Raw genomic sequence first — 25,174 nt, forward strand, 5'->3', positions numbered from 1 at the left:
CCTGCAGGTGCGATGTCCTTCTCGCGTTTTGTCAATTCCACCCCTTCTGGTGTCAACTACAGGGCTGAACACGGGGAACAGTGCTGCTGTAAAAATCGAATGCATCGCAACTGCACTTGCGACCATGACAAAGGAGCGGTGGTTTCCGCCTCACCGGCACGTCGTATGGAGAAATGTCTTCTGCAAAAATTGTTCCTGGGATCTTTGTGCACAACTTTTGTAGAAGACACTTCTCGGTCGCTCTTATCGTTGCGGCGGAAAACGGTCATTCTCGTCGGAAGTGCCGCTGCGTCGTCCGGAGTCAGGGCGGCCATATTAAATGAATATTTTTGCGGTCGGGGAGCCACAGCTTCCGGGTAGGTTATATTAATATATTATTATTATATATGTGTGCGAGGTGCGTGCGGATATGCAAGTACTTCGGGGAGAACAGAAATTAGTGACCGATTACCTCCTATTTATCGATAATCCGTGTTACGTCGCGTGCACGTTTACGATTCCACGTCGGTTTGTCGGATAGAATTGTCCGTAGGTCTTAGGCGGTACCGTAGCTACTCGCATCACGATTATCATTATAGATTATTATACAAGACTACCATTATATGCATTATCGTACCGAGCATACATCCTCCTTTTTGTCCATCGAGCGCCGCATTATTTTGTAAAGAAAAATAAAGGAAGGTACTGATAAAAGCGACCGAGAGGACGACCTCTTCGCGGTGGTTGTCGAGAAAAATGGCCGCGAATGTTAGAAAGAGAAAAAAAAATGGAAAAAAAATATAAAACGAGAAATCCAAACCGAAAGCCAGGAGACCATCCACGAAAATGCAGTCTCAAGTGTAGCAATTATTAAATTCGAGCTCTAAGTTCACGATGTACAGGTCGACTCTTTACCACGAGACTCACGGTCCTCCAGAAAGCACAGTGTCTAGATTTAAAGCCCAAGAAAGTAACTCATCGGTATATCTGGCAGGCTTAAATTTTTCGACTTAATAAAGGAGAAAAGTACAAAAAATTAATCCCACAGGAATTCGGGATATTTGGCATCTACCTATAATATTACCCATCGCGCTATATGCACGCAGGAAAATATTTGGTTTGAACATAATTTTTTTTCTGCATGTGCGATCCGTCTTTCCAGACAGAAAGGCGATTTTTATCCAGCTAAATATACAGTATATGAAATGATTAGACGCTAAATAATTATTTTTATTTATCGTAGCAATGAAAGGTTTGTGAAAATGTTATTGGCTTCTATGATCGGGGATGTCCGGTGGGGGTGAAGGCGGATGGGGTGCGAAGATAGATCAGAAAGGTGGAAAATGTCGGTCCATACGAGACTGGGGTGAGTCCGATAACAGGCCCGAAAATGCCGCCTCGACGGGCACTTGCTGATAAGGATTGCGGCCCGATAGGACCGATACGGCCTGGTCGATTCTCTTGACGATGATCGTTCACCTTCAAGATCGTTCCTGCCGGTGTGATCACTGCGGAAAAACGAAAGGGTTAAGAGCAAGTCGACAAAAAGTGGTCGGTTCGAGACAACGAGAAGTAGAACCGGCTCCATCTTGTGCAGACTTATTCCTTCAGGACGGATGAAGACTTTTTCTTCCCTTCCTCGAAGAATATCGAACTTTTCGAAAATGCACGCGAAAAGGAAAAATAATTTTGACCGAACGAGGGATATTGTTTGTTGTCGCTAGATTAAAAAAAAAAAAACGCAACCACGAATGTAACTTGTGTTACCCCATGATAAAATGATAGTTTTCCTGATGTCCATTCAGCGAAAACAAAGCTGCAAAAAGATGCCGCTGGAACTCTTTCCAGTGTTTACATATTTGCTGAAGTAAGTAAAATTTTGTGTTACGTATGTGGAACATTTTTCTGCGTGCACTTTATCAAGTTTTCTGTCAGGGAAAATGAACGAACACTGAGTATAGGATGATTTTGTAACATTAGAAAGGATATAGTGAAAATTCGGTTTCACCAAAATGGCGGAACTTTACCGGGCTGAGAAAGCGCGAGGGCGCCGAAAGGCCGCAGTTCTTCCTCTTCGTTCCTGATGCCGGCCTCGGCCTGGATTTCTTCATCCTTCACAGACCCTGGTTGCATCTGAAACTAGATCCAAAAATATTGAACTACCAGAGCGGACATTAATTTCCATAGAAAGTCCGAAAAATTCCGAAAGTTCCTCCGGTTTTTCACTCCACTGCGTACGACATAAGCCGACCGCAGACTATCAACCTGCGACTTCGATACGCCTTCCACTTAGAATCCCTTTTTTTCGAGTCACATAACATTAACATTACAAAGCCATCTTACGCCACATGACAACCATTCGTAATGGACAAGATAGCGCATATCCCGAGGTACCGAAATCTACCTGGCGCTACTTTCTCTCCAGCAACCTGCAACTAAAGACAGACCGTAGGATTTCGAAACCCGGCACCCGTTCCCGAGGGAAAGAGCCATTAGGAAGTAGTTAAAAAAAAAAAATAGATCTAAGAACCTTTAACACAGACCCCTTCTAAAACTGCATTATACGCGCGTTCTCCGCGCGCCGCCATTTTGGTACCCAGGGAGAATGTACCAAAGTGCGGTACAGTAAGTAAAAGAATTGATCTTCTCGCTCTACCTATATTTTATCATGCAATGATTACCGTCACGTAACATCACATGGTATCACGTGACTATTGATATCGCGTAACTTTTAAATTCTTTAATTTCACCTGTGCCTCCTGAGCCGCCCTCTTTTCCGCCATTTCGACCGCCCTCAGGTGAGCAGCGCGAGCGGCCGCAACTTCCGCCGTCTCCTCGACCGGAAGTGGAGCTTGAGGAAGATTTGTGGCGGCGATTCTAAACCCATAATTTGCATCCGCCGTGTATTCTGCACTCTGGATGCGCCCGTCTGCATCTACGTAGCTGTAGTACCCCCTGGTGGCTCCGTCAGCTGTTCGGATTTCGGAGCGCGCTGATAAGGGCGTACTGTATCCAAAACTGTACTGGCCGAGGCTGTCCTGATAACCCAGATAGACCTCGGTAGGCTTTCCAGACCCCCTCGAAATCGACATGAACAGCACTGCAATCGAGACCACCACCTGAAAAGAAAATCACTCGACATCACCTGTCTCCACTTCCGCGAATTCATTTCAATCTAAGATCCCCTTAACATGAACTAATACCCCATTCTATATTCTTTTTTAGGAAGAGAAATGTCGCCACTGTTGATAAAAAATATAGTCTTAAAATATACCTCCAGAAAAATGATTTATATTTAGATTTAAGATATATCTCTTAATTTCCCTGCACAATTCCGCGGGATTATCGGTAGCCCAATGTTATGGAGTTCATTTTAATTAATAGATTCATTTATAAAAATTATTGTACGTGCTCTAATTCACTCTCGAGATTATTTCCAATGGCATGCGTTTTTTATTTTTTTTATTTTAATGTTTCAACGGTACTGGTCTTCTGAATATTTTCACGGTATATATGTATATTTTCTGAGAAGGTTCAATGCCACGTGTTTTCTTAATATTTTGAACAGTATATCATGTCCACGGGGGTGCTTACTCGCGATGCCATCTTCGTAGTTATCCGCTTAGCGTCTTCCGATGGCACCGTCGACGCGCCCTTATATACGCGCCCTGGACCACGCCCAGCCCTGCACTCGGGTGCAGGTGCACACCTGTATGCACACGGGTGCTCCCTCGCGCCCTCGCGAATTCGCTATGCAGCAAGACGAAGGAGGACCTGTGGAATCCGCAGAACTGGTTATACACCCAAGGTCGAGGCCAGAAACCAGACCGGTCGTCGGCTCCTTGGAACGACCGACGTGGTGCACGCTGCACGCTGCAGTATGCACCACGTCGGCAGTATACAGCGTGCAGCGTGCGACGTGCAGGGTGCAGCATGCAGTATGCAGTGCGCCGCATGCTGCTCATTGCTTCCTGTTGCATGTTGCATGCAGCGTGCTGTCAGTGACCGGCGCAGCGTGCATCGCCCCCGGTGCATCCTGCTGCAGGATGCTGGGATCAAAGATGCACCCGATCGCCGGCTGGAATTTACAACGCACTTATTAAAAGGATACTGCTTACTTAATGAGTCGATAGGCAGAGTTTATCGCCCCGGGTTGCATCCATCGCCCCCGGAGCGAGAGGTGTTCACAAGGTGCAGGATGCATACGATGCAACGAGGTTTAATCTTATCCCAGGAACGTATTTTGTAGTATTAATGTGCTCCAGGAGCTGAGGGAGACGGCTTAATGCACTTAGTTCTGGGGAATCTTGCTGTCGGTGAGCCAATTGCACTTCGAGGTTTCGAAGATATGGGGATTATTAAAGCAGAGGCGGTGGAGGGAAATAATTAGACCTTCGGGTGTAGAGCTGATGTGCGTGGGTGAGATTTGTGGCCTGCGGCTTGGAGATGGAAAAGAAAAGGCATTTCATCCGATTTAATTATTTCTTTTTAATTGGGAGGAATTACTCTTGAACTTTTAACGGACGGCTTAATTTCAGCTTATTTCTGCGGCATCGTGGATGTTTAACGAGCCTCCTTATTGTGGGTAATTGCTGTCCTAAATTTCGAAGGGTCAGGGATTATTAAATCTCGGATAGCGGCGGTAAGCTAGCAGACCTTCGAGTCTTAAGATCGATCATCGGAAATTGGGGCATCTTGAAAATGTCTAATCTATTGCTCGAGAAATCGTCGGTCGCCGATTTCGACAGTTTGCGGACAAGGAGGAATGCGCTAGATGGATTACGCATGCAACTCGACGAAATTGACGTAACTTGAATCTCGAATCGTCGAGCGTTACGATCGATGGCCGATCGATCGGGTTAGCTGGCCTTTATTTTGTCGACACCCGGTAATCGTTGCCTTTTCTTCTCCCACGTTCGCATGTTTCTCCTTTCCCCGGGCTTTTCCTGCCGATCGTTTTCCCAGGTTTTCTTGCTACCCGCAAATACTGGCGGAAGAAACATAAAGCACACCGAGAGTGCATTGTAAATGCATAACACACATGCGACATGCGTCTCGCGAGAAAACGTAATCGATTATGCCGACACCTCCACTCGCGGTTTTTTGGTCGCCACATAGCACCCTTGAAAGTAAATAATCGATGTAAAAAGTGTAGATTAAATTTAATAAAGAACGACCTCCTTACTTTCTAATTAATTCAATTCATGTTAATCTGGCAAGTCGGCTCGACGGGCCTTGATTCTTATGAGATGCTTCCGTGGAAGTTATTTACTTATAAAAATCCTGATAGTGCGATCAACTCTGGAAATTAATTATCGTTTTGGTTAATTGGAATGGGAATTTTTCGTTTTTTCGGGATTTCGGCTCTTCCTTTTGTCGCGGACCGCCATCGTTCAATGTTAATCCACCTCTCGTCGCTTTCGATGGCAGTGACGCAAGTCGAGGTTTTTCTGCCAACAGCCGTTCGATCTGAAAATGATGAAAAACCTGGACTTTCTATCTCTGCTCACACGCGACCGGTCCAGCATTCTGGGAGGTTTTGCGCCCCCCAGGTCGGCGCAACTCGCAATCCACTAAATCGAAGCTCCAGAACCCCGCAATCTCCAAAAACTACGTGGCCAACATCTGCAGTAACGACCACATCTAATAAAAAACGGCCAAAATGGCTTTGCGAAATTCTTACAGAATTTATCAAAGTTTCATAAGTCATCAGATTACGAGGGCGGTACTTTCTGCACCGAGGAACACTTCTAACGAGATGCACTCTTGCAGGTACTCGGTGGAATCATTTTTAATCTCTGAGAATTTTTTAAATCATTAAAAGAAGGTGCGGATGGACGTGCATCATTATCTGGGCGCATGAATAGCTGCATGACAAGCGGATAATAAAAAGAAATCTGAAGAATTACTCGAATCATCGGGAAATGGCGTCCCTAGAAATGCAGTACCTTCTGCACCGAGGAACATTTCTGACGGAATGCATATCATCACATCAGCGACACGTGGAATAAATGTTCAATTATTAAGAATGATTTAAATCACCAGGTGTTGCAGCTGGGAGTGCAAGGGAGAAAAGTGCAATACTTCGGCCGAAATGCACTCGCAGCGACACGCGACTGACTTTGAATGGTAAATAATTCTTTAAGTCATCAAAAGATGCAGATCCAAAACTGCAAGGGCGAAGAAGTGCAGCACTTTCTGCGTAGAGAAACCCTAGTTATGAAATAATCCGCAGGTAGCGACACGCGGAATAACTTTCCGCATACTTTTTCCGCGGCATGCTCTATTAATGCGGACCCGGCAAAAGAACTAGAAAGCAGCTGCGACCTTTTCGCTTATCACGGCCGTGCACGTGATCGGTGGGTAAATACAGGATTGCAGGGAACGCGATTCCTGTATTCACCGGTATTATCGAATTCCAGGGCGTATCGATCATCTAAGGTCGATGGGTATCGATAAATCAGGTCAGCGAAGTTCCGCGGGGAGATTTTTCTCGCAATGTTTGCCACCGGTCTGCGACCGGTAGTCCTGAGTTTCACAGTGTCGGGAGCGATTTGTCGCAAGGCGAGCGCGAACGATTATCGTCCCGACCCGACCGATCGATCCAATCGATCCGATCGGCCCGATCGATGCACCGAGACCTGCATTAGCGGCTCGCGTTTCAACGAAGGAAAGGTCGGCCAGGATTCTGGGCGTGGGGATCTGGAGCTCGATCGCGATCGAGGATGAAATCCATGAGATCGATGGGTAGGATCGATTCGAATAGCATGCTCGATCGCGAAATATCGACCCTTCCGTCGGGCCGAATCCTTTCATTGTTGGAAAGGCGATTATTCCTCAATAATGATCCCTAATCATTATTCAGGTGGAGGCGCGGCCAAGCCTCTTTCCATTGTGAATATAAATTCCATTTAAAAGAAACTGAGAAAATGGGATGATCTTTCTTTTTTAAAGTGCTAGGTGGTAAATAATCCTTCGATGATGCCTACAATTACTGATCCCTGATCGGAGGTGCGGCCAAGTATCTTCTCATTGTAAATATTTTCCAGCTTAACCCATTTGCATCATTAGCGTATATATATGCTCAATTTTCCTGGCCACTATCATTCAGCCTGATATTTCGTGATGAGGACCCTCTTTTTCATACTTCCTTATTATGCAAATGGGTTGAGGGGGTGTGAAAGTGACATCTGAGGGGTTAATTGTTCATGACCCTCTTTTCAGGACAGAGTATACTGAATGGTTTCGAACTTTATAAAGCGAATGTGAAGGTCAATAAGGAAGGTCCTGACGCCCATGAAATTTCATATTTCAGAAAAAGTATGATAAATATCTAAATTAATTTGAATGAAATTGAAATTTGATGGTCGTGAAGACCTTCTTTATAGCCTCCACATTCACGTTGTAAAGTTCGAAACGATTCGGTACACCCATTTCGGAGAAAAGTTTCATAAACGAGACGCCACTTTCACATCACCTTAAGAAAGCGCCGAAAATTGGGCTAATTATTATTTTTGGAAACCTTAATTAAGCATTGAATATTCCGATAAAGCCATCGAAGCGGTCGACATTTTACATTGTAACATCCTTTTCGAAGAAATCATGAAAGAAAAAAAAATAAGAGAGCGTATATTTTTTAAACGCGTTAAATATGCATAAAGTCTAGAATTGAATTCTCTTCCGGGAGTTTCCATCGCTTCGTAAACCGATCTCCGAATTTCCTTAATATTTATGCTCATTTAAATTCTTATGGCCTCGTCGAAGCAGGAACCACTCCCCGAGCAGGGCATCGAATTGCAGAGAATGGAAACTGGCCGGGATTTTATTTATTTTCCAACCGAGAAAACAATGCCCGAGGAGTTATTACTCGCGTAACCTTCAGACCATTTTCCTAATATTTGCAAGTTGCGCCATGAGAGGCTGAATCCTAGTGTCCTAATTATCGTCAGCAGGGTCCGAGGCTCGGTTACTTCAACGGCACCGTGCACCACGATATACGATGTAATCGTAAACACAGTAAGAAAGGCGAGTTACTTACGCGAAGGGAATTACAAGCGGTTCCTGCATTCACGGCGTAAAGAATAAAATGGCGCTCGCAATAATTTGACCGCGCTTACTTCACGCAGATAATCAGTTCCCGGGTCTTTGCTCGGTTTTTCTGGTAATTCTACCGGCGTTTACCGGATTCTGTCGAAATTGCCGGTTTCTCAGCCCATTTGCCTCATTGGCCGTGTGTACCTTGTAATTACATACTAAATTTTGCGAATTTCGTCGGGTAATGGCGCAAACCATTCCCGAGGCACGCTTCAATTTCGAATCACCGATATTTAAATTCAAATTAAAAGTCACGCGTCCGATTTTTTTTCTTTTTTTTTAATTAATTCCAAACGAGGACCGAGGATCCTGAAAAAAAAACCTGACCTTGATAATGTCGATCTCGATGAAATAAAAAATGTAAACCGCGTTTTCATTGACTTTCTTTCCCTGGTACCGCGGCAGGGCCTTGAAATCTCAAGGCAAATACTCCGACAAATTTTACAGTGTCAGTTCTTTGGTATCCTTTTTTCTGGTATTATCAAGTAACCCTGAGATCATGAAACCTAATGTGCAGAAAAATTCGTAGGGTCATTTCGGACAATTTAGAACTTTTTTCTTGGTACCGTAGAATGAGCTTTTTCGGGCTGGACAGTAATGCCAAACCGATTGCCAAAGGTATGATATGACTACAGACAACTTTACGACTTGTGCAATTTTTTAGTATATCATTCTATGCAATTTTTGAGAATGATTTTTGGTTTCATAATCGGGGGGAGAAGGAATACGAGGTATAGCGATCGAATTATTATATGATTAATAATTCTTATAAATGATTCCTAATTTCCAATAGGGGTATGGCACCGATCGGGAGGAGGGATCTGAAGTCTGGCGATCGAATTGTTGTCATTTTTAGTAATTATTCTTAAAAATAAATTCTGGTTGCCGATCGAAGGGTGGCATCGATCGAGAGGAGGGATTCGAAGCCCAGCGATCGGAATGCCGATCTCGCGAGTCCGTCAAGGCGGAGCACGCGAGCGATTCTCATGAGCGAAAATGTCTCGGCGATCGAGAGAATATCACGTGGCTTGTGCACTCGTCGGGGCTTTTGTTCTCGCTCTTGCCCGCCATATCCGCCTGGCTTCAACCTTCCTTTCGATTCGATCGGTGCTCCCGATCTGTCAGCCGAGGACTGTCAACGACCGGCTCTACGTGTGTTCCCGAGCCCTTCAGGGTCTACCTTCGCCTCGAGGAGGGCCAAGATATCCCAATCGCATTCTTTCGATTTGTCAATTTTGATCCGAAACCGATCGATTTCCAGTCCCCGGTAGCAAGGTTTCCATTCCACCGGCGCTCCCGATCAGTCACTTATGAAACTGTGTCATAATGTCATTCAGGGTCCCCTTTAAAGATACCATAAATTCCAACGTCCTGGCAGATGTCTTTCTTTTACAACGACATCTCAGATTTGCGGCTGAAAATCCAATTTCTTGAATACATCTGCACATGTGACAGTTGATTAGTCTTGAAAAGTCGCAGGGGTTGGTCATCCGAGTCCAAGTTATTGTATGTAGAGTCCATTTTATAAATTCCGAGACATCTCATCTTATGTTTTATAAAGATTTCTATGATTTGCATGTATAAAAGAATTTTTATGAATATGATGTCCACGTGGCATCGATTTGATCGATGAACTCTGAAGAGTCGTACACATTCGACCCCCAATCCAAGTGAAATTATTTGACGTCCACTTTAAAAAATCCCATGAAATTCCTCTCCAAACTCCGATTTATGGTGACATTTCGTGTACGTGAAAAGGCATTCTTTTTCGAGGTACACCGTCTGCCTCGTGACGGATGAGCCTTGAAGAGTCCCGGGGGTTCGACGTCCGCATTGAGCGACGATCGGAAACCGGCGAGGCCGGTACTCCGAAAGACGCAAAAAGCTCCCGTCAGGGACAATGGCCAAACCCTGAGGAGTTTCCGTAAAAGGCTTCTCTTCGGGGACCGGAGGAGTGATCTTCCACCCCTTCGGTGGCGGTCCTCAAGGTCGCGGAAAGACCACTTCGTCTGGCCGAGACGAGGCGTGGTCTCGTGCGCGACCGATTCCGCCCGATTGTGCCGATCTTTCCCGCGTGGGAAAGGTGGCGGCGCGGCTGCGGCCCCTGCGGGGGCGGCAGGGAAAGAGGCCGCTATAAATGCGAGTTCCCGGGTACCCCGGGTACGCAAACGAAACCCACGAGCCGACCGAAGGGAACGGACCCAACGAGTACCGGTACCCAGCAGCGCGACCGACCACATCATGGACCGTCTGGTGAGTGCACGTGGGACTCCTCAGGGAACCCCAGGCTACTTCGCAACCGCGAGCCCAAAGTCCAACAAACTTCCCAACTTAGTTATTAAACCCATAACGTGCCCTGTTTAAATTTCTATCTTTTCCTGAAATTTCAATGGACGAAGTTGTATGAAATTTGTACATTTTATGTGACGGTTTGTATCGGTGTTCAACGTGGGTCTCTTCAGGGAACTCCCCGCTCCTTCTTACAGGCCATTTCGCAATTGTGAACACACCCAACATAATTTCCACCATTCAGTTATTGAACCCATAATATGGACTGGCAACATTTTTTCTGTATTTCGAATGTACAAAGTTATGTGACATTTCTAACTTTTCTGTGACCATTCAAATTGCTTTACACCGGGCTATTTCGCAACCGTGAACGTATCTAACAAAGTGTCCACCTCAGTTATTAAATCCAGAATGTGTACCATTAAAATTGTTTCTCTTCCTGTAATAGGAAACTCAATACCGAACTGTATATATTTGAGTCTAATAGAAGTAGAGCGAATACAGAGTTTCGAAAGTTTTCTTTCTCCATTCTTCAGAATTCTCATCTCGAGTCTCCGTTTTTCAACTTGGAATTTAAATCTCTCTCGTACAGTTCTAACGCGTATTACCTGGTATTAGGTCAAAACGATTTTCGAATTTATTAGAAAAAGAGAGTACAATTTTTATGGGGGCCAAAATTCCCTTCTCGGTATTCTAAGGTTTCAAGATTATTTACTATATAAATACTGGTAAAATGATGAAGATGTACAGGAATATTAGAGGTGTTAGAAATATACGGTAATATTTTTATACGATTTGGCACTATGTCCACAGATGGCCGCGCTCGCGTTCAGCGCGCTGTGCACCCTCTGCAGCGGCGGGTACCTAGGGCCCGTGGGGCCCGCCCCGGCGCGCTTTGCACCCCCCGCCCCCGTGGGCCAGGACGGGAACGTCATCGACACCCCGGAAGTGGCCCAGGCGAAGGCCGCCCACTTCGCCGAGTTCGCCCGGGCAGCCAACCGGGCGGCCGAGAACGCGCAGAGACAGGGCGGGCACGCCGTTCCCCAAGGTACCTCTTTTTACACATCTCTCATTAAAACAGCCACATCCTATCTACTTCACCTTCTTACTCCAATATACTGAATTTTCATTAACCCTCAAATTCATCTTGAAATCCTTAAAAAAAAATGGTGTATCATTAAAATACCTTAGTTTGATAAAAATGAAATCTGAGAGAATTTTTTCACATTTTTTATAAAAATACATCCACATCCTATATACCTTGACCTTTTATTGCTATATTTTCAATATCCTTCGTATACAATACCTTTAAGAACTATCTCTTAAAAGTAGCTGCATAGTTTCAATATCCCAGAAACGTCATATATATATATATAAGATTTAAATGATTAATTCATTCAATTTCACTGTTATCAAGGTCACAATGCCGGATTCGCATACAACAGCCCCGCTGCAGCTGCACCTGCCCCGTCGTACTCTGGCCACTATCCGCAACCTGTGCCTCAGCAATACGGCTACGAGCAGAGAAGTTATCCGACCCCGAGGACAACCTACGTCTCTCAGGGCCCAAAATCCCCCTTCGTCCCGGCCCCCTTAGCTGAAGATGGCACCGTCGTAGACACCCCCGAAGTCGCGGCCTTGAAGGCCGCAAGACTTGCCGAACTCGCGGATGCTGAAGCTCGTGCATACAAATTCGGCGGGACCGAAGAGTACCAATCTCCCGGTCAAGGTCGGTCCCTGAAAGCGAGTACTTCCTGAAGAAATAATTTTTATTGGCCTATTTAATAATTAATTCTATATATTTCAGGTTATTCCGCCCCCCAGGGTGCGTCCAATGCCTATGGCGGAGTTGCACAGGGAGGTTACGGAGGCCACGCCGGTCTCGCCCAGTCTTATCAGCCTTCGGCACCATCTTATCAATTTCGCGACGAATATCGCTCTCAGCCCCACTGGTGAGCTTCCCTGGAGGAGAGCGAGCTCTTGTGAGGCCGCCTGTAAATACTCTAGATCAATACATTGTTTTTTAAACTGCTAAAAAAATGACAGATCTCGAGGCGCTCCCGAGGGAGCGTCGATTTCCCCTTCCTTTCCCTCCCGGCGTTATTGACATCGAATATTAAATTTAATAATACCTGACAACCTCTACTACGGATTATCTATCGGTAAGAAATATCTAGTACAGTTGGCTGAATGTTTATAATTTTTGTAAACCGTTTCACATGGGTAGTTCATGATGAATTTGGAGATAATGATATTTAGGTTGTTACGATTGAAATCGAAATTCTGACAGCAGTGAGAGTCGTAATTCATTTTTTACCCCTAATTCTGCGGTTCACTCGTCTCAAATATAAATATAAATGCGATTCACTCCTCTTGAATAAATATGTGAATGATATTTAATATTTTTTTTTTGCTATTACTGTGCCGATGATGTGCGATTATCTAACGAGGGCGGACCCGAAGTTTCTTATTCACGGGATTAATTCCGCAATAGGTCGGATATCGTGTATCGCGCAGTCTAACCCGATTAACGGTGGAAAAATGTAAAATTGAACATTGCAACCTTTGTATCGGCCACAGAGCGTATCTATAACAGTGACCTGATCTAAAAGTCGAAGCCCACGTTGCAAGTGCAATACCTGCGGACCGGTGTCCTTTAATCGTGAAAAATCACTTTAGGTAAATCGGTACTGACCTCTCGAGAAAACCGCAGGCTAACCTACATTTCGTCTGATGTAATCCGACATATCGTATTAGCGGACTCTTTTTCATTTTCCAGAAAAGAAAAAGAAAAAATGGCGCAGCACGTGATTCTCAAGAGCCACCCACGGGAAAGTGCATGCCCGCTGCATAAGTCCCCTCATTATTGCACATCGAATCGATGTCTGCGAAAAGATGTCGCAAAATGTGCGAGAAAATTTACGGCCATCTTTTTGCGTCCGAAATTAAATTTAAATAAATTATAAATGATCCGTGCATTTTTTTTTTTTCTAATTCTCTGGCGGGAAACGCGCGTAACCTGCAGGTGCAATCATATCTGAAATCGCTGCAACCGCGATGCATAAATCAATGATGCTTACGGATGCATCGCGCATCGATGCGCTTCGCTTGTTGCGTCGATAGTCTCACGCCTTCTCACGCCTGATCACGCCTGATCACGGCCGATGACGAGCTGCACGCGTTGCCGCGATTTGCGCAACGATATCGATTAGGTTTATCGGATTACGAGGATTCGTGCCTCGCCGGGAAACCGCGACGGTTCGTCCGCCTGGGGCGCAAAAAAGAAGTCGGCAACGTTGTTGCTGAAATTGCAATAAGCCGTTGCAACATGCACCGACCTACATACTGGACGGCCTAGACACGCATGGAAATAAATGTGTAAACAAAAATGATTAATCTCAAGCGAGCTCCAGAATTTGAATTTTACATCCATACCTACATTATACACAAAAAATTACCGCGGCACGCTTACGTTACATTCTGCGCCCCCTAAATGTGCATACAAATAAAAATGGTGATTTAATTACCCCTAAAAATGATTAACCTCAAGCTAATCCAAAAAGTTATATTCTATGTACAATAGCGGACATGAATGCCTCCCCTGCAGATACGACATCGCCTGTGCAGGATGGGAGGGCATTGATGTCTCCCAGTGTACATTGTGGACATGAATGCCTCCCCTGCAGATACGACATCGCCTGTGCAGGATGGGAGGGCATTGATGTCTCTCAGTGTACGTACATTATACGTATGTCGTATGCATATTCGATGGAAAAAAATTTGTCGGATAAATTTGTCCTACCTTTTTTGTGATCTTTTCTCGCAAACTGTCGCACTCTTATGGGGTTCCAGTGCAGGACAATTGCAGTGCAGCTCTTTTGGCAAGGCTCGCCATCGGCCGGAGAAAGTGGGGGGAATTTCGCGCGTTGTTTCTCTCCAGGGAGAGAAAGAGACCACCGTGGCTCTTGCAGACTGCGATCTAACTTCGCAGAAGTGAATCATGCGAGTTTTGAAACCGCAGAAGAACTCGACACGGTCTCTAACACTCGGTAACGGGTTTGCGCAGAACACCGCTCCTTGCGGTGAACTCGTCGCCGGGAAAGGGCCGAAGGATGAAAACCTCGATAACTGAAATCGATCGTGAAACGTCGGTACTGAGGATCGCGTGTACACCCCGCCGGCACCTTTCGGAGCCCTCGTCGATTTCGTTTTGTTTCGCTGATGCAAACATCCGAAGCCGCACCCATTGATGCGGCGCCAACGCCTGGAGCGTGGGTGCAGGTGCATTGTTTTTTAAAAATTACCTCGAACACGAGTCAAGAAAATTCAGGTGTCTTGAGGGGATATAAAAGTGACATGGAGAGGGACCAATTGTTTACGACACTTTTTTCAAAACCTGGGGTGCCAAATTGTCTCAAACTTTGCCACGTGAATATGGAGGACATAAAGAAGGTCTTGACACCTATGAAATTTAATTCTTGTAAAATTTGCTTATCGACATTAACTTTATTTTGTATTAAAAATGTAATTTCAAGGGTGTCAGGGCCCACCTTATTACTCTCCATACTCACGTTGTAATGTGTGAGACGATTTGGCACACCCACTTTTGAGAGAGTTTCATTAACGATTGGCCCTTCATATCGCCTTAAGGTAATTTAATTTCTCTAAGTTAAGTATGCTAACGATAGTATTTTAGTATTTTATTTAATTATTTCATGTCTGATGTTGAACTTTGCAGAGTCGTTTTCGTGACGTGAAATTTGGGACCAGGTGCAGTTTTTGAGGTTAAGGATGAGTACGTTCATGAGTTTAGCCTTGAAAATTGGGTTGCAAATTCGGGGGGTGGTAAAGGAGGTGGTGGATGGTTATCGAAGGATTTGTTGCATAAAGGTAAGTGTAATGTCAGAGTCTAAGGACGCAGGGGAAAAATTGGTCGTCTTTTTCCGTTTTTTGTCGCAGCTTCAGGCGCAAAAATTCCTGTGGTACCGATTGAAAGCACACCACGAAGCTTTCGACCTTGGAAACCAAATAGGGCCGGTGGGTGGTCAGAGAGAAGGTATAAGGTAATTAGAGCATTTTTCTGGGCGTGGCGGCGGAAACCACAAGATAGACAAGGAGAGTCCCTAGAGCCTATAAAAGAGACCTGCAGAAGACCGCCAAGACGCACTCCCAGGTCGGACGACCCATCGTCGCTCGTCTCTCGGCGAAATGGCCCTGAGGTTAATTGTAAGTGAGATCTCCAAAGTAGAGTACCTCCGAAATACTCATTCGTAAAAGAAGGGACATCGCGTCAGATCGGTCGCACCGTTTCCGAGTGAACTCGAGGACACCTATTCGTGGACGCGCACCACCTACACCTACAAGCAACCCATCGAAGCTGCGTGGGACTACTGGAAAAAACCTGTGACATTAACGTGTGGGCCCCTGGGCCAATTGTACAATTTTGAACGACTTGCCTAGCACTGAATTACTTAAATTAAAACATTCATTCCCGTAAAGAGACTCGGTCGCGCCGCCCAAGTCTCCCCGGTCGACTTGGTGCGGAACTCAGTCGTGCACCTGATATACCTCGGAACTTAAATTTCCATGATAATATTGATTAAGGCGATGTGAAAGTGACGGCAATGAAACTTTTCTCCGAACTGGATGTACCGAATTGACAAATCCACTCTGTGGATTCTAAGGCCCTAAAAAACATTCTGACACCCATGTAATTTCAACTTTTCCTTTAATTTCATTATAAATACTATTACAGTTTTACACATTTAAGTCTCGAGCGATTCGGTAAATCGAGCTTGCAGAAGTGTCACGAACAACTAACCTCACGAATGTCACTTTCTCGTCGCGTTAAAAGTAAACTAAACCTCGGAGTTGTTGAAACATTCACTGCAAATTCATTGAATAATTATTTGACTGGAATAAATTGGATGCAACGTCCATTCGGAATTGCGAGGATGAATTAGATTGAAATAATTATTCATGGAATTACCAAAATATATCTTTGATACCGCGCAAAGAAATATTTCTTTAATTCAATGAATCTTTCTTTCTCAGTGTAGGGAAGAAAATCGTTGATCCTGCTTGCAGGTGGTGACATCGGCGGCCCTGGCCGCGGCGACCCTGGTCGAAGCCAAATACCTGTACGAGTACACGGGAACAGGTGCCCCCCTGTCCCCCGATGGATCCGTCGTGGACACCCCGGAGGTGGCTCGTGCCAGAGCGGCGCACATGGCGGCCTACGCCGAGGCCGCGGCGAGGGTGGTCCAGGAAGGTCCAGAATACATGGACGACTACTACGAGCACGCCCTGGACTTCGAGGTCGCACCCTACGAGGTCCCCGTCGCCGTCCTCGGCCCCGCTCGCGTCTACCAGGGCCCCGCCGCGCCACTGGCGCGCGATGGCCGCGTCGTCGACACGCCGGAGGTAACAAATCACATGAAAGACCTACAAAAGTAACATCAAAGTGTCCTACAAACCTTGAATTAACTTAAATATAATAAATAACGGTATGGGTAGTGATAGCTCAGCAACGATACCGCGTGCAGGCAGTTGGTAACATATAGATCTGCCCAAGATGGTCCTCGCAAGGTGACTGTGGCAGCCATCTTGGAACTTCAGAACTCGCGCCCCGAATATCAAAAAATTAGCAGAAGTACTTCTAGAACGTCCACCAAATTTCGTGAATATCAATTCCAGCAATGATAGCCCAGGGAGGATAATTTAGCAACGATATTTCGTGTGGAAGTAACATTAATATAGAGATACGCGCGAGAGTATACGTGCTTCGAACGTGGCGGCCATCTTGGATGCAGGACTCTCTTTCCAGAAGTCAGTCTTAATGAGAATTTCTCTCTTCAAGGTTTTCAATGGCGAGGTTTCAGCGGATTATTGAATGATTGCAGGATTAGAGATCGATTGGCTTTAGAATAATGATTTTCACGGTTGAAGGTCGCTCGAGCGAAGGCGGCGCACCTGGCGGCGCACGCGCGGGAGACGGCAGCGGTGGCGGAGTACGAGGTGCAGTACGAGCCCTGGATGTACGAGGCCCCCGAAGAGCGCGATCCATGGCTCCCCGTGAAGATAGTGGGCCCCATTTCTCCGGCAAGGTACCAGGGGCCCCCCGCACCCCTGGGGCCCGACGGACGCGTCGTTGATACCCCGGAAGTGGCGCGGGCCCGCGCGGCGCATCTTAAGGCCCACGCCAGGGCGGCGTCCCTGGCGGGGCCCCATGGCCCTGAAGAATTCTACCGACACTAAGGCCCCTCGCCATTTACCCTAGATCCCCCTCCGAAACGCCGCAAAAATTCTCCTCTTGGTACACGCAGAAAAATATCTGGTAAAAATCGAGGAATTCCCAATCAACACACGGTGGTTGTCGCGCCGACAAAATGCCTGGTCGGTGTGACAAAATTGATTAAATATTCGATTGGAAAGTACCTGCTTATAATCTTGACATAATTTGCCGAGGAACGCGAGATACTGAAGCAACTCGGTGAATTTAACGAAGATTTTGGGGTTATCGTTATTTATTGAAGATATTTTCTAAAGGTGACAAAGGCGATCTCATCGAAACTGTTTGGCTGGTTCGAGTAAGTGGATTTTGAAATTAAGAGAATGAAATGAAATTGGTCCATCTTTTTTCTTTTCTGCGTGTACCAGATGCACCGAGAGGATGAGACCAGAAGACCTCGAAGAGAGGTCCTCCCTTCCCGAAGAATCGCGGAATTTCCTTTACAGCAGCTTCAGACCCTGTGGCGGAAGAAGGGTCGTTAAAGGGAGGACGCGAGATTGCCGGGGCACTTTCCCCGGAGAAAAGTGGCGGTTTTGACGCGCTGTAGCACTTCTGGTACCCTCTTCAGGGGGTGGTGACCGGGAAGAATTTTTTCCCGAGAATGCCCGGGGGGAACGCGAACCCGGGACAAGGTCGACCGAGGCTCCTGGACCCTGAAGAAACCCATGAAATCCTGCTTTTTCCCCCATGGGGGACCCCCCTAGGAGCCTGCTCTCGACGAGCACCTTGACCCGAATTTCAGACTCGGCCCATTAACTCCAGAAAATACCTGCCCTTTGTAAATAAGATTTTGTATCTCGCGAGACCCCTGCGAATGGAAACCCCCGAGAGACTCCAAAAATAAACACGAGATCGTTCGATCAAGCTAGAGGCGCTTTCTTGTCGCTTATCCTATCCGCGAGAAACCTCTCGTAAAATAGCCTCCGCGCGATTTTCGCGTTTTCTGGCCATAAAATTTAGGAGCGCCGAGAAAAAGAGAGCAAAACGCCCACTTTACGCCGACTCGCTAGCACATGCAAATGGGAACTCGCGGTAATCCTGAAAATCCTGGAAATTCCCTGGTAAGGAGAGAATTAAATCCTGCTCTTTCCTAGACCCCTTTAAATTCCTGGAAATTCCAAGAATTTTCACGACCCATTTCTTTCACTCGACGTGTTACAGACCTCCTGGAGAAAAGGGAGGTATGGAGGGCACGAAAGGGAAGTAGGAAAGAGTCGCTGGGCAGGAGAGATAATCTTGCTCTTTCGTGATACCCATTTAAATCCCTGGAATGTCCAGGAATTCCGACCGACCCATTTCTTGCGCGACGCAGAATTCCAGGAGTAAAGGGAGGTGTTTATCGAGCTGGCCACAGGAATACTCGATAAATACTCGATCAATCCTAGACTCGGTGTCCTGATTATCGACTTCTGGACCCCCTGCGACCCGACCTACTCCTTCGACTTTGCATTCCTGGTCAGGCACGACCGAACGCGGCCTTGCCAGTCGTTCTAGCTACCGGCTCTAATGTCAAAGAGAGTAACACGAGAGAGCTGGTCTACCTGGGAGATTGTTTCCTCGTTCTACCTCGTTGCACCTATCCCAGGTACGACCTGCGACCTTTCCGCGCAAGGCTGGACAAAGGAAATGATTTCCTTGACGGATTCTGGCCAAGCCCCTGGACACGTCGTAAATATCGACCCCATATGCGAACATCCATTTTTTATTTCTCTCCTCCCAGGGAATATTACGTTACTCGTTCCATGACAGACTCGACAGGGAATGTGTCGTTTTAATTTACTGCCTCCGAAAAGCTTGCAGCGTTCTCCGAGACGCCCTTGCACTTTTCAAGTCCATCACCATTCAATGAAAAAACCATGCTTTTTGGAAATGGATTTTTCATATCCATGTAAGCGTGCCCACGTTTTGTTTTTTCTCAAATTCTGAAATCTGAGAACGACTCTGCATTGTATAAAAAACTGCACGGTACCAAAGAAATATTTAGTTAACTCAAAGAATAATTCCAATCCTCAAATAAGCTCAAATAAATCATAATCATTCCGAAGAAACGTTGCATCCAATGTATTCCAGATCATTTGGACCAAACTCTGAATGACCAAAATATTATCTGGCTCGATGACATTTTTTTTTTTTCTCGGAGTATGCACTGATTTTCTTGAGTTCACAGTTAAAAAGCAAAGAACCACGCCATAATGGATCCTCTTCCCCCTTTCTTTTTGGCGATCCTTTTTACAGGGGACACCACAAGATGCATTATATAAAATATATAAGTAAAATCTAAATCTGCAAGACCGAGGAAGGCAAGGGAAAATAGTCGGCGTGATCATTTTTATAAGTGTATATTTAAAAAATATTCATCCTGGGTATACGGAAGGGCCATCGAGGAACAACCTGTGGGGACATCTGTAGAGTGTAGAGGTCTCGTCGAGTATAGATGTGTTCTATGTAAATAAGGGCAGGATGGTACGAGCGCGTTCGAGGAGGTCGTAGGGCCGTGTCGGGCGCGGCCAGGTCGGGCCCTGCGCGGCCCCAGGAGTCGTGCCCGAGGAAGAGATGGTCCCTGTTGGTCCAGTCGAAAGGGCTCGTCGTGGAGGTAGATCGCAGAGATTCGAGGGGCTGAGGCTCGTATCGGTGAGCGGGGGGTTTGCCCCCGCTCGTTTTTCAGAGTTTGGTCCATTTTAGTAGTGATGGTCGTAAGCTGGGTTCCAGTCTCCTCCCCAGGACCCATGGCCAGGGTTCTCGGGGCCCGATGGCACCTTCTGCGCCTCGGCGCTGTACAACGAGAAGTGGACCGCCTTCGCTTGCTGCACTTCCGGTGTGTCCACTACGCGACCGTCCGGTCCCAGGGGGGCGGGGGGGCCGCTGGAAATTTAGAGTTTCAGAAATTAATATACAGGTACTTGAGATGTTTAAATTCCCTCCATCCCGCTTATAACGATATTTAAGGTGATATGAAAGGGTACAATTTTTAAGGTGATACGGAAAGGCACTATATTTCAGGTGATATGAAAGGGCACTATATGTGAGGTGATATGGTGACATGAGGTAGCAAAGTATTGCTCAGTACCTGTGTAATTGAAGCTTGCCACAGCTTAATAGCTGGTAATAACTAGCCTAAACCTCTCTACGTTACTACAGGTATTACAAACAATTATGAACACAGCCCATGTTTACCCGATTGCTCAAAACATATGTAACAACCGTACAATAAGTCGGTACCAAAAATGGCTCGTACCCCACATATTCTTAATATACCAATCAATGGAAGATCTGTAAATTCACTTGACTATGAAATTAATGGATGAATGGTGAATTCCTTTGAATTAAATCGCCATTACCTGTAACGAGGAGCGTTACAGGTAATAATAATGGTAACAACAATATTAATAATTATTTGAACGAATTCATTTTAACGAATTAATTACCTGTAACGAGGAGCGTAAGACCCGTCATGGCCGCCATAGTATCCTTCGTATGGGGTTCCGATGGCGGATCCTTTGGGGGCACGAGCGTGCGCTTCCGCTAAGGCGGAAAGGTGGGCGGCCTTGAGCTGAGCGACTTCCGGTGTGTCCACAACGCGCCCATCCGGTCCAAGGGGAGCTGGGGGACCTCCCACATGAGCCCCATGGTATCCTGCCCCATGGTAACCCCATTGAGGAGCCGCCACCGCCAGACTTGCACTCGCTGCGAGAATCACCTGTTAAGAAGAATAATTTCAATGAACAACAATTTTGCAAAACCAGAGAAAGCGAGCCGGGAAAGGCCTCTGCATTCCTTTACTCCTTTTACTGGTTTTTCAATAGCGGAGACAGATTGCAAAATGCATTTTGTAATGGCCCTTTTTCTCCTCGTGACGTAACTTCTTTCCAAGACTGAAGAAATCACAGTTAACAGTATTCTCATGATTTATTGTGTTTTGTTATGTAAGGTTAGGATTTCTAAACTCCTCGTTTTGAGTGAATTTCTTTTTTGTTTTTAATTACATCGTTTTATGGAAATGGCGGATTTTATTGGCTTGTTTAACGAGAAAATTCCCAATTTCGGGTTGGTATGGTAGATAAAGTACTGTAATATCGGTGTTCTTTTTTTTTTGTCTCTTTCGGTTTGGCACTCACTTGTCAGTAATAAGGATTTGATGAGAACGTAAGGCTGGAAACGTCGGGAAAGGAGAGATTGAAAAAGGTGTGTACTCTCGTTACATACGGTAGCTGCGTGATTTACAAACATGCCGCTAATATATTTCACGGATAAATATCCTATACTTAGCCGGAGAATGATAAGTACGCCGTGCACTGGATTATGTTCCTTGTGTTAACGCGCGGTACTTTCAGGGTAATAAACCGTAAGTGCAGCCTGTGATAAATGGAGTCTGTAAGTTAAGGTTACTGCATGCTGGAAAACCACTTGACTCGGTGAAAAGCTACCGTGGAATAAATCAAATGCCTTCGACAGTTCGCATAAATTAGTGCAGATTTCTCGACAGACACGACTTCATTGATATCGCGCTAGATACAATTGCCACTAATCGCCACGGTCGAACTGCAATATTAAATCGAAATGGATAACATAAGTACTCGTCTCCCGAATTAAAAGTCAGGGCAATGAAATGAAGAATTATCATGAAATAAATCGAATGCCTTCAAAAGTTTGCATAAATTAGTGCAGATTTCTCGACAGACACGACTTCATTGATATCGCGCTAGATACAATTGCCACTAATCGCCACGGTCGAACTGCAATATTAAATCGAAATGGATAACATAAGTACTCGTCTCCCGAATTAAAAGTCAGGGCAATGAAATGAAGAGTTATCATGAAATAAATCGAATGCCTTCGAAAGTTTGCATAAATTAGTGCAGATTTCTCGACAGACATGACTTCATTGATCCCAAGCTTGAAAGAATTGTCACTATCGCCACGGTCAAACTGCAATATTAAATCAAAACAATTGACATAAGTATTCCTATTCCCGAGAAGAGCCAAAAATAAAACCTCATTTTCACCCCCTTGCAAAAATGAATTCCTCGCGATTGAACAACCCATATAATAAATTCTCTAAGATATTAAAATATATAATGAGTATTGCAAGCTAGAGGTAGAAAATGGTACAACCTTTCCAGCGAACGGTGTCAAAATTCCACATAAAAGTTTGCGCAAGAAAGAAAGTCATGCTTTATGTATGGAGTATATGGTAAGGAGATCATATCCACGGTTAATGCGCCGTAGTATGGCACAATGTCCCGGAAGATAGCCCGAGACAATCGGTACGGTTATTGTGCCAATTATTTGCCCATAATCGTAATAGTCGTCGCGTCGCAAGTTATGTCAGCGTTATTGTCGACGAAGTAACACCTGATAAGATTTCTTTTCCCATTTTTTGGCCTACCTGGATGCGAAAAAAATCCAACAATTTGTCGGCGGAAAGTACTCACAAAATGGATCATTGTTGTAAGGTGGCGATCAGCTGATTGCACGTGTCGAAGGTACTCAGGAGCGGTTCTGATCGTGATCCTGATCTTGTGGCAGGTCTGGTTAGCCTGACTTGGGATACGATGGATCGTCCAATTTATAGGTTGTGCTCCATCGCTCCTATGTACCCCACCATGCATTTCGCACACCACACCCAACAAAATGCTCTCTTTGCTGCCCTACCCCGTAACATTTATCTACGATAATAGCGAGCGCTACTCGCTAAAACCGAGTCTACACCTCTTAGGCACTTTGCCCACGATCTGCATAACGCGATGCATCGATAAATCGACGTTCTGGTGCACCGGCTGATCGTCCTCCCCTGAGAACTTGAAGAGCAACGGCAAGGAGCCATCCACAACATTTCCCATGGGAACTGCGACGTCCTCATCTTGAAGATGCCTCGAAAACATGTATCCTTTAATTTTGAGTGTATGTTTCTTGGATTTAAGACCACCATTACGTGATTTCCTGGATCTAAAACTGATAAATTGACTCCGTGCTGCACCTGCTTATTGTCCCTTGAAAAGCTGAAGTGTAATGTCAAGGAGCCATCCACTTTGTCTCACGTGAAAACGGCGGTTTCCTCGCCCTGGCGATACCTCGAAAAATCATATTCCTTTATTTTTAATCAATTTTTCTTGAACTTAATACCGCGATGCTACGATATATCGCGATTCTTGTACATTAGCTGATTATTCTCTGAGAAGCTGAAGAGCAACGTCAAGGAGCCATCCTTATCTCACATCGAGACTGCGACGTCCTCACCTCGAAGATGCTACGAAAAATCGCATTCCTTTAATTCTGAATCCAGTTTTCTTAAATTGAAATATGATATAAAATTTTAGGGATTTTTGGAGCTGAGGGAAAAATGTGCCGTAGGGAAAGTGTAATTTGCGGGTTTTTTTTTCTAGTGGGATCAGAAGAATTTTTGTAGTGTCTAGATAAAACGGTGTTGAGGACCAGTGATAAACGTCTATAGTTAAGACATAGCTGAAAAATCACTTCGTTTCGAAAATCCCTAGGGCGTTTTTTTTTCCGCCGAAAAGGCAAATTCACAAGAACTGTGGAAAAATTCGAAAAACCGAGCACGGCAATGCCCGCCGCAAAGGAAACTTTTGTCAAGGCTCCTAGTTATCCCGAAAGTGGTAAAAATCCTAGTAACTTTTACGACCCATTTTTGAGCGCGTACTTTTACTTTCACGGGAGCAATCAAGTGGTTTGCGGATCCGTAAAGTTACGTCTTAATTTCTCAAGAGTCTGGCCAACGGCATTCAAGTCCTCTAAGGTGGTGCAAAGGCTCCTCGCGATCCAAAATCGAAATCCCCCACCTCGTAGAAATATTCCCCCCGTCGAAATTAAATTCCAAAACCGGCAAAGAATTCGTCCCCAAAAGTGAAAGCCGCAGTTACGTACGATAATGGGCCGTTTGTCGCTGAGAATAATTGCAGGAATTCTTGCGTGTCAACATGCACATACATTTTCCAGCAGGATAATCGACTAAGCTCCGAAATGGTCCCTTAAAAAGGCGAAGGAAATTTCGTCCGCACTGGGAACAGAAATTCATTAAACCAGGGAAATATTTCATTGACTAGTGGCAAAGAATTATTTAGTAAATTAATTTAATTCGAAGAATAATTGCCTAAGATGGACTCGAATAACTCGGATGCAATATTCCTCCTGAATTATGACAATCCATTAGAGTTTATCTGAGCGAAATAATTATTCTCTGAATTAATGATTTATTTCTCTCATTCAATGGATTCGTTTTTTCCTCGGCGTGAAAAGTGAAAGTCCCTGCTGAAGAAATTGGAACAGGTGGAGGGATTTCTCGGGGATTCCTGCGCCCCTTATTAAGCAAGAACGAGGGACGAAAAAATGATTAGAAAAAAATCAATAAATATATAATCAGCATCTCGCCGTCGACGATTCGTTGGAGTCAATCGAGTGGTTCTCGCGGTCGTAAAGTCGACTCTTAACTCGAGGAGAGCCGATAATCGTAATTCCACTCGGCTCCACAAAAGCGGAACAAAGAATCCTCGTGCGTAACGA

General features: G+C 45.3%; 3 protein-coding genes across 3 annotated transcripts; 1 reads left to right on the forward strand and 2 right to left on the reverse strand.

Annotated features, from left to right (window-relative positions):
* Positions 1-1,983: 1,983 nt before the first annotated feature.
* On the reverse strand, positions 1,984-3,321 carry LOC111673975 (cuticle protein 6-like). The gene is made up of 2 exons (XM_023432436.1): positions 2,730-3,321; positions 1,984-2,112 (listed from the first exon to the last, which is right to left on the reverse strand). The coding sequence occupies exons 1-2, from the start codon at positions 3,069-3,071 to the stop codon at positions 1,984-1,986; spliced, it is 471 nt and encodes a 156-aa protein (XP_023288204.1). The 5' UTR covers positions 3,072-3,321.
* Positions 3,322-10,314: 6,993 nt separating this feature from the next.
* Positions 10,315-18,473, forward strand: LOC105703975. The gene is made up of 9 exons (XM_012432800.2): positions 10,315-10,326; positions 11,176-11,410; positions 11,780-12,091; positions 12,170-12,223; positions 15,176-15,252; positions 15,322-15,418; positions 15,536-15,588; positions 16,450-16,785; positions 17,311-18,473. The coding sequence occupies exons 1-9, from the start codon at positions 10,315-10,317 to the stop codon at positions 17,617-17,619; spliced, it is 1,485 nt and encodes a 494-aa protein (XP_012288223.1). The 3' UTR covers positions 17,620-18,473.
* Positions 18,474-20,331: 1,858 nt separating this feature from the next.
* Positions 20,332-23,535, reverse strand: LOC105703976. The gene is made up of 4 exons (XM_012432802.1): positions 23,363-23,535; positions 23,086-23,242; positions 21,079-21,350; positions 20,332-20,515 (listed from the first exon to the last, which is right to left on the reverse strand). The coding sequence occupies exons 1-4, from the start codon at positions 23,533-23,535 to the stop codon at positions 20,332-20,334; spliced, it is 786 nt and encodes a 261-aa protein (XP_012288225.1).
* Between the last annotated feature and the right edge of the window lie 1,639 nt (positions 23,536-25,174).

This window comes from Orussus abietinus, unplaced genomic scaffold (genome assembly GCF_000612105.2).
Source record: "Orussus abietinus isolate OABI.00-Male unplaced genomic scaffold, Oabi_2.0 scaffold7, whole genome shotgun sequence".
NCBI lineage: Eukaryota > Metazoa > Arthropoda > Insecta > Hymenoptera > Orussidae > Orussus > Orussus abietinus.